Here is a 12,444-nt window from a genome sequence, read left to right on the forward strand (position 1 = left end):
AGGGCAAAACCTTTATTTTGCCTTCTAGACGCAGGAGCGGTAATGGTATCATTCATTCACTCATTCAGTCGTATTTATTGAGCGCTTACTGTGTACGGAGCACCATACTAAGCGCTTGGCAATCAATCAATCAATCAATCAATCGTATTTATTGAATGCTTACTGTGTGCCAAGCACTGTACTAAGCGCTTGGGAAGTACAGGTTGGCAACGTATAGACTCAGTCCCTACCCAACAGTGGGCTCACAGTCTAAAAGGGGGAGACAGAGAACAAAACCAAACATACTAACAAAAGAAAATAAATAGAATAGATATGTACAAGTAAAATAAATAAATAAATAAATAGAGTAATAAATATGTACAAACATATATACATACATACAGGTGCTGTGGGGAAGGGAAGGAGGTAAGATGGGGGGATGGAGAGGGGGACGAGGGGGAGAGGAAGGAAGGGGCTCAGTCTGGGGAGGCCTCCTGGAGGAGGTGAGCTCTCAGTAGGGCCTTGAAGGGAGGAAGAGAGCTAACTTGGTGGATGGGCAGAGGGAGGGCATTCCAGGCCCCAGTCCCGGGGGATGAACAGATACAGATACAGGTTGGCAACAGATAGAGACAATCCCTACCTAACAACGGGTTCACACTCTAGAAAAGGGGAGACAGACAACAAAACAAAACAAGCAGACAGGCGTCAATAGGATCGAAATGTCCCTTATTAAGAGCAAAGCATTGAGTGTTTGCAAAGTCCAGCAGAAGGAAGAGCCACGGCCCCTGCCCACGAGGCCGTGGGCAATCAATCAATCAATCAATCGTATTTATTGAGCGCTTACTGTGTGCAGAGCACTTTACTAAGCGCTTGGGGAGTCCAAGTTGGCAACATATAGGGCAGCGGTCTGGCTCTCGCAGAAGAAGCCTCCGAAACTCCGGTCCCGTCCGGGGATGGTCCGAGGAGCGGCCCGTTTATCCCCGGAGGCGAACTCTCTCCGTAGACCACCTTGACGGCCACGCAGAGGGAGCTGAGCCAGCTGCAGGAGCTCAGTAGCCACCAGAGGAAGCGCGCCACGGAAATCTTGAACCTGCTGCTGAAGGACCTGGGGGAGATCGGGGGGATCATCGGCACCAACGACGTGAAGACGGTAAGACGCCTCTTCCCCCGGCTCTCGGCTCCCTCGTTCGTCCATGAATTTCGGTGTGGATGGCGTGCCGAGCGCTGCGCTAAGCGCTGGGGCCCCAAAACGACATAATCCAGTCCGACGCGATAATAATAATAATAATGATGGCATTTATTAAGCGCTTACTATGTGCAAAGAGGTTACAAGGTGATCAGGTTGTCCCATGGGGGGCTCACAGTCTTCACCCCCATTTTACAGATGAGGTCACTTAGGCGCAGAGAAGTCAAGTGATTTGCCCAAAGTCACACAGCTGACAAGTGGTGGAGCCGGAATTTGAACCCGTAACCTCTGACTCCAAAGCCCGGACTCTTTCCACTGAGCCACGCTGCTTCTCTCAGCGATCCCTGTCCTTCTCAGGGTTTGTTTTTCTGAGAAGGAGGGGGAGCCAGGGGGCTATGCCCCCATGGCTCAGTGGAAAGAGCCCGGGCTTTGGAGTCAGAGGTCATGGGTTCAAATCCCGGCTCCACCAACTGTCAGCTGTGTGACTTTGGGCAAGGTATTTCACTTCCCTGTGCCTCAGTTCCCTCATCTGGAAAATGGGGATTAAAACTGTGAGCCTCCCCGGGGGACAACCTGATCACCTTGTAACCTCCCCAGCGCTTAGAACAGTGCTTTAGCACATAGTAAGCGCTTAACAAATACCATCATCATCATTATTATTATTCTACGGAAGAGGAAACCGAGACCCAGAGAGGTGAAGTGACTTGCCCAAGGTCACACAGCAGGCTGGGATTAGAACCCTGGTCTACTGACTCCCGGACTGGGAATCTCTCCGCTATCACAGGTTTGTAGGCAGGACAGTCTGGGCAGTAATAATAATAATAATAATAATAATAATAATGATGATGATGATGATGATGATGATGATGATGATGGCATTTATTAATAATAATAATGATGGCATTTATTAAGTGCTTACTATGTGCAAAACACTGTTCTAAGCACTGGGGCACTGTTCTAAGCGCTGGAGCACTAGGGCCTGGGGGTCAGAAAGATCTGGATTCTAATCCCAGCTCCACCACCTGCCTGTTGTGTGACCTTGGGCAAGTCATTTCACTTCTCTGTGCCTCAGTTACCTCATCTGTAAAATGGGAATTAAGACTGTGAGCCCTCTGGGAGACAGGGACTGTGTCCAACCTAATTAGCTTGTGTCTACCCCAGCGCTTAGAGTGGCACGTAGTACGTAGTAAGTGCTTAACATAGAAGATATAAAAAAGAAAAAGGGACAGGGAAATCATCTGGCCGGTGGAACTAGAGAAGATTCCAGAATCCGGATTTGTTGTGGCAGGCTGGGTTCTCTTTGAGGAGCCAGTTCCCTTTCCCTGAGTTTCCTAAAGAGTGGGGAAGGGGTTGGGAAAAGGTGTGAAGTCAGGATTTCCGTGACTGGGACACTGGTTTGTCCGTGGCTTGGGAAGGCTATGGCTGCAGAGCAACGGGGTGGGATTGTCTCCAGCCTGAGGGTGGGATTGTCCCCTCATAGAAACCCCCAGTCTATCAATCGGTGGTATTTATGGAGCACTTACTCTGTGCAGAGCACTGTACTAAGCCCTGGGGAGAGTCTAATACAGTTGGTGGGCCTGCAGAGGTCATCTGATCCAGTCCCCTGCACCCTTTTGTTCTGACAACTTGACACCTGTCCACATGTTTTGTTGTCTGTCTCCCCTTTCTAGACTGTGAGCCCATTGTTGGGTAGGTACCGTCTCTATGTGTTGCCGACTTGTATTTCCCAAGCACTTAGTACAGTGCTCTGCACACAGTAAGTGCTCAGTAAATATGATTGAATGAATGAATGAAGAAACCTACTAGGTTGGACAGCTGACTCTAATAATAATAGTAATAAAAAAGTAATTGTTATGGTACTTGTTAAGCGCTTACTATGTGCCAAACACTGTTCTAAACACTGGGGTAGATACAAGTTAATCAGGTTGTACACAGTCCCCGTCCCACAGGGGGCTCACACTCTTATGGAGAAGCAGTGTGGCTCAGTGGAAAGAGCCTGGGCTTTGGAGTCGGAGGTCATGGGTTCAAATCCCGACTCTGTCAATTGTCAGCTGTGTGACTCTGGGCAAGTCACTTCACTTCTCTGGGCCTCAGTTCCCTCATCTGTAAAATGGGGATTAAGACTGTGAGCCCACTGTGGGACATCCTGATTGCCTTGTAACCGTCCCAGTGCTTAGAACAGTGCTTTGCACATAGTAAGCGCTTAATAAATGCCATTATTATTAATTATCCCCATTTTACAGATGAGGTACAGTGGTCACACAGAAGACACGTGGTAGAGCAGGGATTAGAACCCAGGTCCTTCTGACTCCAGGCTGGTCCTCTGTCCTCTAAGTAGAGAAGCAGCGTGGCTCAGTGGAAAGAGCCTGGGCTTTGGAGTCAGAGGTCATGGGTTCAAATCCCAGCTCCGACAATTGTCAGCTGTGTGACTTTGGGCAAATCACTTAACTTCTCTGGGCCTCAGTTCCCTCATCTGTAAAACGGGGATGAAGACTGTGAGCCCCCTGTGGGACAACCTGATCGCCTTGTAACCTCCCCAGCACTTAGAGCAGTGCTTTGCACATAGTAAGTACTTAATAAATGCCATCATTATTATTATTATTAAGTGACAAGTGGAATCCCCAGTTTGGGGAAGGGAGAGGGGAGGGAGGGGCTCATTCCCAGTGGAGCATGGGATGGGGAGTCAGGAGCCCCAAGTCCTAGCTCCAGAGCTGCCCCTACCTCTGCTGGGTCACCTCAGTCAAAGCACTTCATCTCTCCGGTGCTCAGTTTCCTCATCTGTGAAATGGGGGTAATTATTCCTGCCTCACCCTACTTCACACGGGACTGTGAGAACCAAATGAAAACGGTCTTTGGAATGGGCACCCCCCCCGCCACCACCAACAGAAAGCCCCTCTTGACCGAGAGGATTGAGGGAAGACTTGTCCTGTGGGCACAGGAGGCACCTGGGCTAGAGCTTCTTCCAAAGCCACCCCTATCAGCTATGCCAGCGGCTCAGGGGAGAGTCACTTCAACCCCAAGGTCCCGGCTAGCCCGGTGTAGAAGGGGCATTCCGGCCCAGGCCTCCTAAGCATGGCGGGGGGCTTCTCCCCTCTCCCATGGGCAGCTGGCGGACGTGAATGGCGTCATCGAAGAGGAGTTCACCATGGCCCGCCTGTACATCAGCAAGATGAAGTCGGAGGTGAAGTCCCTCGTGAACCGCAGCAAACAGCTGGAGAGCGCCCAGATCGACTCCAACCGCAAGATGAACGCCAGCGAGAGGGAGCTGGCCGCTTGCCAGCTCCTCATCTCCCAGGTCTGTACCGCAACCGTTCCCCACCCCGCTCCTCCGGCCCCCGGGCTGTCCGGAGACGCGGGGCAGGGGGAAGGTCTGGACTTCTCAGCGCTGACAGGGATTGGGGCTGATCCCTGTACGGAGATGAGGCCGGGATGGGGCGGGAGAGGCAGCAATTCAGGGAATCTTGGGGGAGGACCAGCTGGAGAGAGGATCCCATCCCTCCCCTCCCACCGGAGACGCATCCCTCCTGGATCCTCTCGCTGCGGGATGGGGAGGTCCCACCTGGGATGAGGTCCTGCCTTGAAGTTCTGTGTTCAGGAGCGGGTGGGAAGAAGGCCAGAACAGCGTACCCCATCCTGGGGAGAGCCTGCTCCTCTACAGAAGCCGGACGCTCCCTTCCCCGGGGAAGACGTGGGTTTGGAGAGGGCCTCCCCACCCTACAAGGCTGACACTAGGCCCCTTCCTCCTCCACTCCACCCCGCGATCCACTCCAGGGGTAGTAGTGATGGTACTGACTGAGTCAATCAATCGTATTTATTGAGCGCTTACTGTGTGCAGAGCACTGTACTAAGTGCTTGGGAAGTACAAGTTGGCAACATATAGAGACAGTCCCTACCCAACAGTGGGCTCACAGTCTAAAAGGTGCCCACTGGGTGTGTTGCATCGTACTTGGGCGAGGACAATGGAAGCAGGAGTGGCTCCCTGCCTGCTGGGAGCTTCCTCTCTAGTGAGGGAGGGGGCCAAGTAGGCTGCTTCTCGTCCCCTCTGCCTCCCCAGCACGAAGCAAAGATCAAGTCTCTGACGGACTACATGCAGAATATGGAGCAGAAGCGGCGGCAGCTCGAAGAGTCGCAGGACTCGCTCAGCGAGGAGTTGGCCAAACTGCGTGCCCAAGGTAGCCTCCTGGCTCAGGGTGGAGGACGTCCCAGAGACTCCCGGTGGGCGCTGGGTTACCCCTCCATGCCCAGATGTATGGCAGACATGGGATCCCACCCTGGAGATGGGAGGGGACCACTTCTGGCATCTGTCTCTGGTTCCCATTGATCCTGGAGCTTGCATTTTCCCATGTCAACTGCCCCTCTGTTCCCCCCGGCAACCAAAGAAAGATTCTTCTCCTACCATCTATACCCAGGTTCTCTCCAGCCGGTCCGTCTTTCCCCTCACCACCCCCAAGGAAATACTCGTCTTCTGCCACCTGTGCCCAGAATCTTTCCAGCTGGATTGTCTCCCCCGCCCCGTTCGATAGGAATCCCTCCCTTCCTTATAATAATGGTGGTATTTATTGAGCGTTTACTAGAGCACCGTCCTGGGAGTCAGAAGGACCTGGATTCTAATCCCAGCTCTGCCACGTGTCTGCTGTGTGACCTTGGGGAAGTTCCTTCACTTCTCTGGGCCTCAGTTACCTCATCTGGAAAATGGGGATTAAGATTGTGAGCGGACAGTGTCCAACCCAGTTACCTTATTTCTACCCCAGCATTCAGTACAGTGCCTGGCATAGAGTAAGTGCTTAACAAATACCAGAATTATTGTAATTAATATTATTACTATTATTATTACTATTATTATGTGCCAACCACTGTGCTAAATGCTAGAGTAATAATAATAATAATGGCATTTATTAAGCGCTTACTATGTGCAGAGCACTGTTCTAAGCACTGGGGAGGTTACAAGGTGATCAGGTTGTCCCACGGAAGTCTCACAGTCTTAATCCCCATTTTCCAGGTGAGGGAACTGAGGCCCAGAGAAGTGAAGTGACTTGCCCAAAGTCACACAGCTGACAATCGGCAGAGCCGGGATTCGAACCCATGAGCCCTGACTCCAAAGCCCGGGCTCTTTCCACTGAGCCACGCTGCTTCTCTGTAGTTACAGAGTAGAGTAGTTACCCTATGATCATATCAAAGTCCCTGTCCCACACAGGACTCATAGTCTAAGAGGGAGGGAGACGAGGTATTTTATCCCCCACTTTACAGATGAGGAAAGTGAGGCTCAGAGAAGTTAAGTGACTTGCCCAAGGTCACATAGGACAGTGGCAGAGTTCATCATCAATTGTATTTATTGAGCGCTTACTATGTGCAGAGCACTGTACTAAGCGCTTGGGAAGTACAAATTGGCAACATATAGAGACAGTCCCTACCCAACAGTGGGCTTACAGTCTAAAAGGGGGAGACAGAGAACAAAACCAAACATACTAACAAAATAAAATAAATAGAATAGATATGTACAAATAAAATAAATAAATAGAGTAAAAAAATATGTGCAAACATATATACATATATCCAGGTGCTGTGGGGAAGGGAAGGAGGTAAGATGAGGGGGATGAAGAGGGGGACGAGGGGGAGAAGAAGGAAGGGGCTCAGTCTGGGAGAGTTGGGATTAGAACCCAGGTCCTCTGACTCCCAAGTACATGCTCTTCCAACTAGGCCACGTGGCTCGATGATGATGATGATGATGGCATTTATTAAGCGCTTACTATGTGCAAAGCACTGTGGCTGCAGACACTTATCTCTGAAGAGTAGTCGTGCCCAGGCAGTGAGTGACTTGGGCTGGGTAGTGGTCCCAGGACTGGATTCCCGGGTTGGTGGTCTCTGCCCCGTCCTGCAGGAAGGAGGGACGGGACCCCCTTTTCTTTGGAGGAGCAATTGCTCCAGGGAAAATCTCACCCTGATTTTGCTGATAATGCAGAGAAAATGCACGAAGTCAGCTTCCAGGACAAGGAGAAGGAGCACCTGACCCGACTCCAGGATGCGGAGGAGATGAAGGTCCGAGGGGCTCTGGACCACAGCTGCCCGGTGGCAGTGAAAGGGGGTTGGGAGGGACTGGGGGGGTGGGGGCAGCACCTGGGCCCATCTCACCCCAATGCACTGTCCAGGTGGGAAGAGTCAGTTGGGAAGACGGGAAGATGGGACTGCAAAATCATCACTCCCCATCATCGCTAGAGTCCTCCGGCTTCATGGGCCATCTTTCTGCCATCTCTGTCGGGGGGTGCCTGCTCTATGGGGTCATCGCACCCTTTTTCCTGCCCAAAACTCTGGATTCCTCACGGCCCGGGTAGAACCGGTCCTGATCTGGGAAAGGCCCAGGGACAGGGAACGCAGTTCCAGGGGACGAGGGCCCCGCAAGGCTCAGCGGTTGGACCTAGGCCTCTCGGAGTGGGGCGGATTGGGGGAGAAACAGCACTGGGGGGGCTCCCCCCTACAGTAGGCTCCCACAGACCCAGCAAACGCGGGTGTTTTCTCAATTCTCGGCCGACAGAACGCCCTGGAGCAGCAGATGGAGAGTCACCGGGAAAACCACCAGAAGCAGTTGTTGCGGCTACGAGACGAGATTGAGGACAAGCAGAAGATAATAGACGAGATCCGCGAGTGAGTTGGGGCTAAAGCCCCACCCGGGGGCTCTGGGGAGGCAGGGGAAGCTGGCAATTTACTCCTGGACAGAGCCGAAGAATCCTCTCTTCCATTCATTCATTTATTCATTCATTCAATCGTATTTATTGAGTGCTTACTGTGTGCAGAGCACTGTACTAAGCGCTTGGGAAGTCCAAGTTGGCAACATATAGAGATGGTCCCTACCCAACAATGGGCTCACAGTCTAGAAAGGGGAGACAGACAACAAAACGAACCATGTGGACAGGTGTCAGGTCATTAGAACAAATAGAATTAAAGCTAAATACACATTCATTCATTCAGTCGTATTTATTGAGCGCTTACTGTGTACAGAGCACTGTATTAAGCGCTTGGGAAGTCCAAGTTGGCAACATATAGAGACAGTCCCTACCCAACAGTGGGCTCACAGTCTAGAAGGAGGAGACAGACAACAAAACAAAACATGTAGACAGGTGTCAAGTCATTAGAACAAATAGAATTAAAACTAAATACACATCATTAACAAAATAAAAATAGTAAATATGTACAAGTAAAATAAATAGAGTAATAAATCTGTACAAACATATATACAGGTGCTGTGGGGAGGGGAAGGAGGTAGGGCCGGGGGGATGGGGAGGAGGAGAGGAAAAAGGGGGCTCAGTGTGGGAAGGCCTCCTGGAGGAGGTGAGCTCTCAGTAGGGCTTTGAAGGGAGGAAGAGAGCTAGCTTGGTGGATGTGTGAAGGGAGGGCATTCCGGGCCAGGGGGAGGACGTGAGCCGGGGGTCGACGGCGGGACAGGTGAGGGGTCTCTGGGAGAAGGTAGCTCCCCAGGGACCCCCGCGTCTCTGAACTGTGGGCATTGGAGCTGAGGAGCCTGGCGACCCAGCTGACTACACTCAGAGAAGCCCGGAAATCCCCTGTCTCCTCTCCCAGTCCCCTTTCCCAGATGCTGGAGTTGAGTTTGTCCCCGAGGCCACTGGGCATTGATCTTCAGCTGGGGCCTCGGTCCGGCTCCAGGAGGCCGGAGTTATTATTATTATTTGGGTATTTGTTAGGGGCTTACTATTCATTCATTCATTCATTGTCGTATTTATTGAGCACTTACTGTGTGCAGAGCACTGTACTAAGCGTTTGGGAAGTCCAAGTCGGCAACGTATAGAGACGGTCCCTACCCAACAACGGGCTCACAGTCTAGAAGGGGGAGACAGACAACAAACCAAAACATGTGGACAAGTGTCAAGTCGTCAGAACAAATAGAATTCAAGCTAAATGTACATCATTAACAAAATAAATAGAATAGTAAATATGTACAAGATATGTACTATGTGCCAAGCACTGTTCTGAGCGCTGGAGTAGATACAAGGTAGTCAGGTTGTCCCACTTGGGGCTCACAGTCTTAATCCCCAGTGAGGTAACTGAGGCACAGAGAAGTTAAGAGTCTTCCCCAAGGTCACACTGCAGACAAGTGGCGGAGCCGGGATTGGAACCCACGACCTCTGACTCCCAAGCCCGGGCTCTTTCCACTAAGCCGGAGTTCTGGGAGACAACAGGAGGCAGGTGTTGGTGGTTTGCTCTGGCTGGAGCAGAGGGCGGAATTCACTCCAAGGGGCTTCAGGGGGTCAGAGGGAAGCCTGGACCCCTCCGTGGTCGGCCGGGAATGAGGTTTGCCTGCCGAGGGGGCGGAAAACGGTCCGTGGATTCAGCCGCTCTTTCGCTCCATCCTCCCAGTCTGAACCAGAAGCTGCAGCTGGAGCAGGAGAAGCTGAGCTCCGATTATGACAAGTTGAAAATCGAGGACCAGGAGAGGGAAATGAAGTTGGAAAAGCTGATGTAAGTTGGCCGGGGGGCTGGGGAGGGGTGGGGAGAGGGGCTTTGTTTCACTAACGCCCCCTTTCATTCATTTTGTCGACTTGTACTTCCCAAGCGCTTAGCACAGTGCTTTGCACACAGTAAGCGCTCAATAAATACGATTGAATGAATGAATGAATTTATTGAGCGCTGATTGTGTGCAGAGCACTGAACTGGACCGGCTGGCCTGCATGTGGCACGCTCACAAATGACAGATCTATTGAGTGCTTACTGTGTGCTGAGCACTGTTCTAAGCACTTGGGAGAGTACAGTATAACAGAGTTGGTAGACACATTCATTCATTCAGTCGTATTTATTGAGCGCTTACTGTGTGCAGAGCACTGTACTAAGCGCTTGGGAAGCACAAGTTGGCAACATATAGAGATGGTCCCTACCCAACAGTGGGCTTACATTCCCTGCCCACAACGAGCTTACGGTCCAGAGCAGCGTGGCTCAGTGGAAAGAGCCCGGGCTTTGGAGTCAGAGGTCATGGGTTCAAATCCCGGCTCTGCCACTTGTCAGCTGGGTGACTTTGGGCAAGTCACTTCACTTCTCTGGGCCTCAGTTCCCTCATGTGTAAAATGGGGATTAAGACTGTGAGCCCCAAGTGGGACAACCTGATCACCTTGTAACCTCCCCAGCACTTAGAACAGTGCTTTGCACATAGTAAGTGCTTATTACGTGCCATTATTATTATTAAAGTCACTTCGCTTCTCTGTGCCTCAGTTACCTCATCTGCAAAATGGGGATGAAGACTGTGAGCCCCCCGTGGGACAACCTGATCACCTTGTATCTTGTATCTTCCCCAGCGCTTAGAACAGTGCTTTGCACATAGTAAGCGCTTAATAAATGCCATCATATTATTATATAGAGGGGTATATGGTGGGAAAGGGACTTTTTCACTGTGCTCTTCAGGGGTCCCTTGAATAAAGACAGTGGGGCGACTTCATTTCATTCAAAGCCGCCTTTGTTGGGGACTCTGATAAATGGGAGTCTGTGAGAAAAGGTAGTCCTATCACTCAGTCAATCAATGAGTGGATTTAAAAAAAAATCTATCTGTTAAGCACTTACTATGCATTGGACACTACTAAGCACTGGGGTAGACACAAGGTAATCAGGTTGGACACAGTCCTTGTCCTATACGGGGTTCACAGTTTCAATCCCCGCAAGAAGCACTCAATAAACATGAGAAGCAGCGTGGCCGACAAGAAGCAGGGTGGCCTAGTGGATAGAGCTCGAGCCTGGGAGTCAGAAGGACCTGGGTTCTAATCCTGGCTCCGCCGCTTGTCTGCTGTGTCACCCTGGGCCAGTCGCTTCACTTCTCTGTGCTTCAGTTAGCTCATCCATCAAATGGGGATTAAAGACCATGAGCCCCATGTGGAACATGGACTCAGTCCAACCTGATTAATTTATATCTACCTCAGTGCTTAATACAGTGTCCGTCACATAGTAGGCACTTAACGAATACCATAAAAAAAGAGGGGATAATTTCAAGAGGTGGTGGGTGGAAGGTGGGTGGTTTGAGAGGCTTGTCTCCCCCTTGGGCTGCTACATCGTAGGGTTTGTCTCTGACCCTCTGAATCCCTCCTGACTTTCCCGTTTAGACTGCTCAACGATAAGAGGGAGCAAGCAAGAGAAGACCTGAAGGGATTGGAGGAAACCGTGGTATGTAAGCGGTTAGATGGGTAACCGGTGGTATTGATGGAGTTCCCACCCAGGGTGAAGATTGTCTTGGGCCCAGGGGTGTGTGTAAAATGTGCGATAAGACGTGGTTCCTCCCTTCAAGGAACTGCCAGTCCAATGGGGCAGAGAGAGGGCAAGCCAAACCACCCAGTGCCTCTATCATGAGGAAGGAAGAATTCACCATCATGACAGAAAGATGCTACTCTAATTTTGGGCTTCCAAATCCAATTCTGCTTTACGCCTCCCTCCCTCTCTGTCTCTCCTTCTGGAGAAGGGGCTGGATAGGTGTATAGCTGAGGATATGCTTGCCAGCAAGGATTCCCCTTTGAGTCTTTTGGGGTGCTGGGAGGGGCTGGGGGTGGGGAGGTTTGACGGGGAGGAGGGGAATGTTGCTGTCATGTCAAATGACAAGGAATTAGAGGAATGCTGTTTGGGGTGCTTCCTTTAGCAGGGCTATAGGATCCTTGAATTTCCAGTGACTTTGAGAGAGAGAGAGAGGGTGAGAAGGGGAAATAGTTTAGTTCCCCTGTGTTTCCAACAGAATTCCTTAAAAATGTCTCTTCCAGTCCAGGGAACTGCAGACCCTTCACAACCTTCGCAAACTCTTTGTCCAGGACCTCACCACCAGAGTTAAAAAAGTGAGTTCTGCGCATCCTGTTGGAACGGGATGGAGGGGCTGGAGGCAACATGGGGAAAAATGAAGGGTGGAAAATTCCTCCTGGGTGCCTGGGGCTGGGGGATGCCACCCTGGGTTAGAGGACAGCAGGGTCAGGAACTACGTGCTTGAGGCCAACGCTTTGGCTCTCGATCCAAGTTCTGCTGTCCCCTTCAAACAAAGAAGATCCTGGAGGTGAGGCCGAGGGAGCCTTCGACGTCCAGAAGCCACTGCCCAGTGAGGGGGAGGTCAGGACGAAGCGTAGAATAATAATAATAATTTAATAATAATTTTTGGTATTAAGCGCTTACTATGTGCAAAGCACTGTTCTAAGCGCTGGGGAGGTTACAAGATGATCAGGTTGTCCCATGGGGGGCTCACAGTTTTAATCCCCAATTTACAGATGAAGTAACTGAGGTACAGAGAAGTGAAGTGACTTGCCCAAAGTCACACA

At 51.0% G+C, this 12,444-nt stretch overlaps 1 protein-coding gene across 1 annotated transcript in view; it reads left to right on the forward strand.

Moving 5' to 3' along the window:
- Positions 1-12,444, forward strand: part of KIF5C (kinesin family member 5C) — a 79,107-nt gene that overhangs the window by 49,118 nt on the left and 17,545 nt on the right. Inside the window, exons 15-22 of the mRNA XM_038751748.1 lie at positions 983-1,129; positions 4,272-4,460; positions 5,220-5,337; positions 7,125-7,201; positions 7,695-7,804; positions 9,533-9,634; positions 11,257-11,317; positions 11,902-11,973. Of these exons, the coding sequence (XP_038607676.1) occupies positions 983-1,129; positions 4,272-4,460; positions 5,220-5,337; positions 7,125-7,201; positions 7,695-7,804; positions 9,533-9,634; positions 11,257-11,317; positions 11,902-11,973 (876 nt within the window). The remainder of the gene's footprint in view (positions 1-982; positions 1,130-4,271; positions 4,461-5,219; positions 5,338-7,124; positions 7,202-7,694; positions 7,805-9,532; positions 9,635-11,256; positions 11,318-11,901; positions 11,974-12,444) is intronic.

The sequence above is a fragment of the Tachyglossus aculeatus genome, chromosome 9 (genome assembly GCF_015852505.1).
Source record: "Tachyglossus aculeatus isolate mTacAcu1 chromosome 9, mTacAcu1.pri, whole genome shotgun sequence".
NCBI lineage: Eukaryota > Metazoa > Chordata > Mammalia > Monotremata > Tachyglossidae > Tachyglossus > Tachyglossus aculeatus.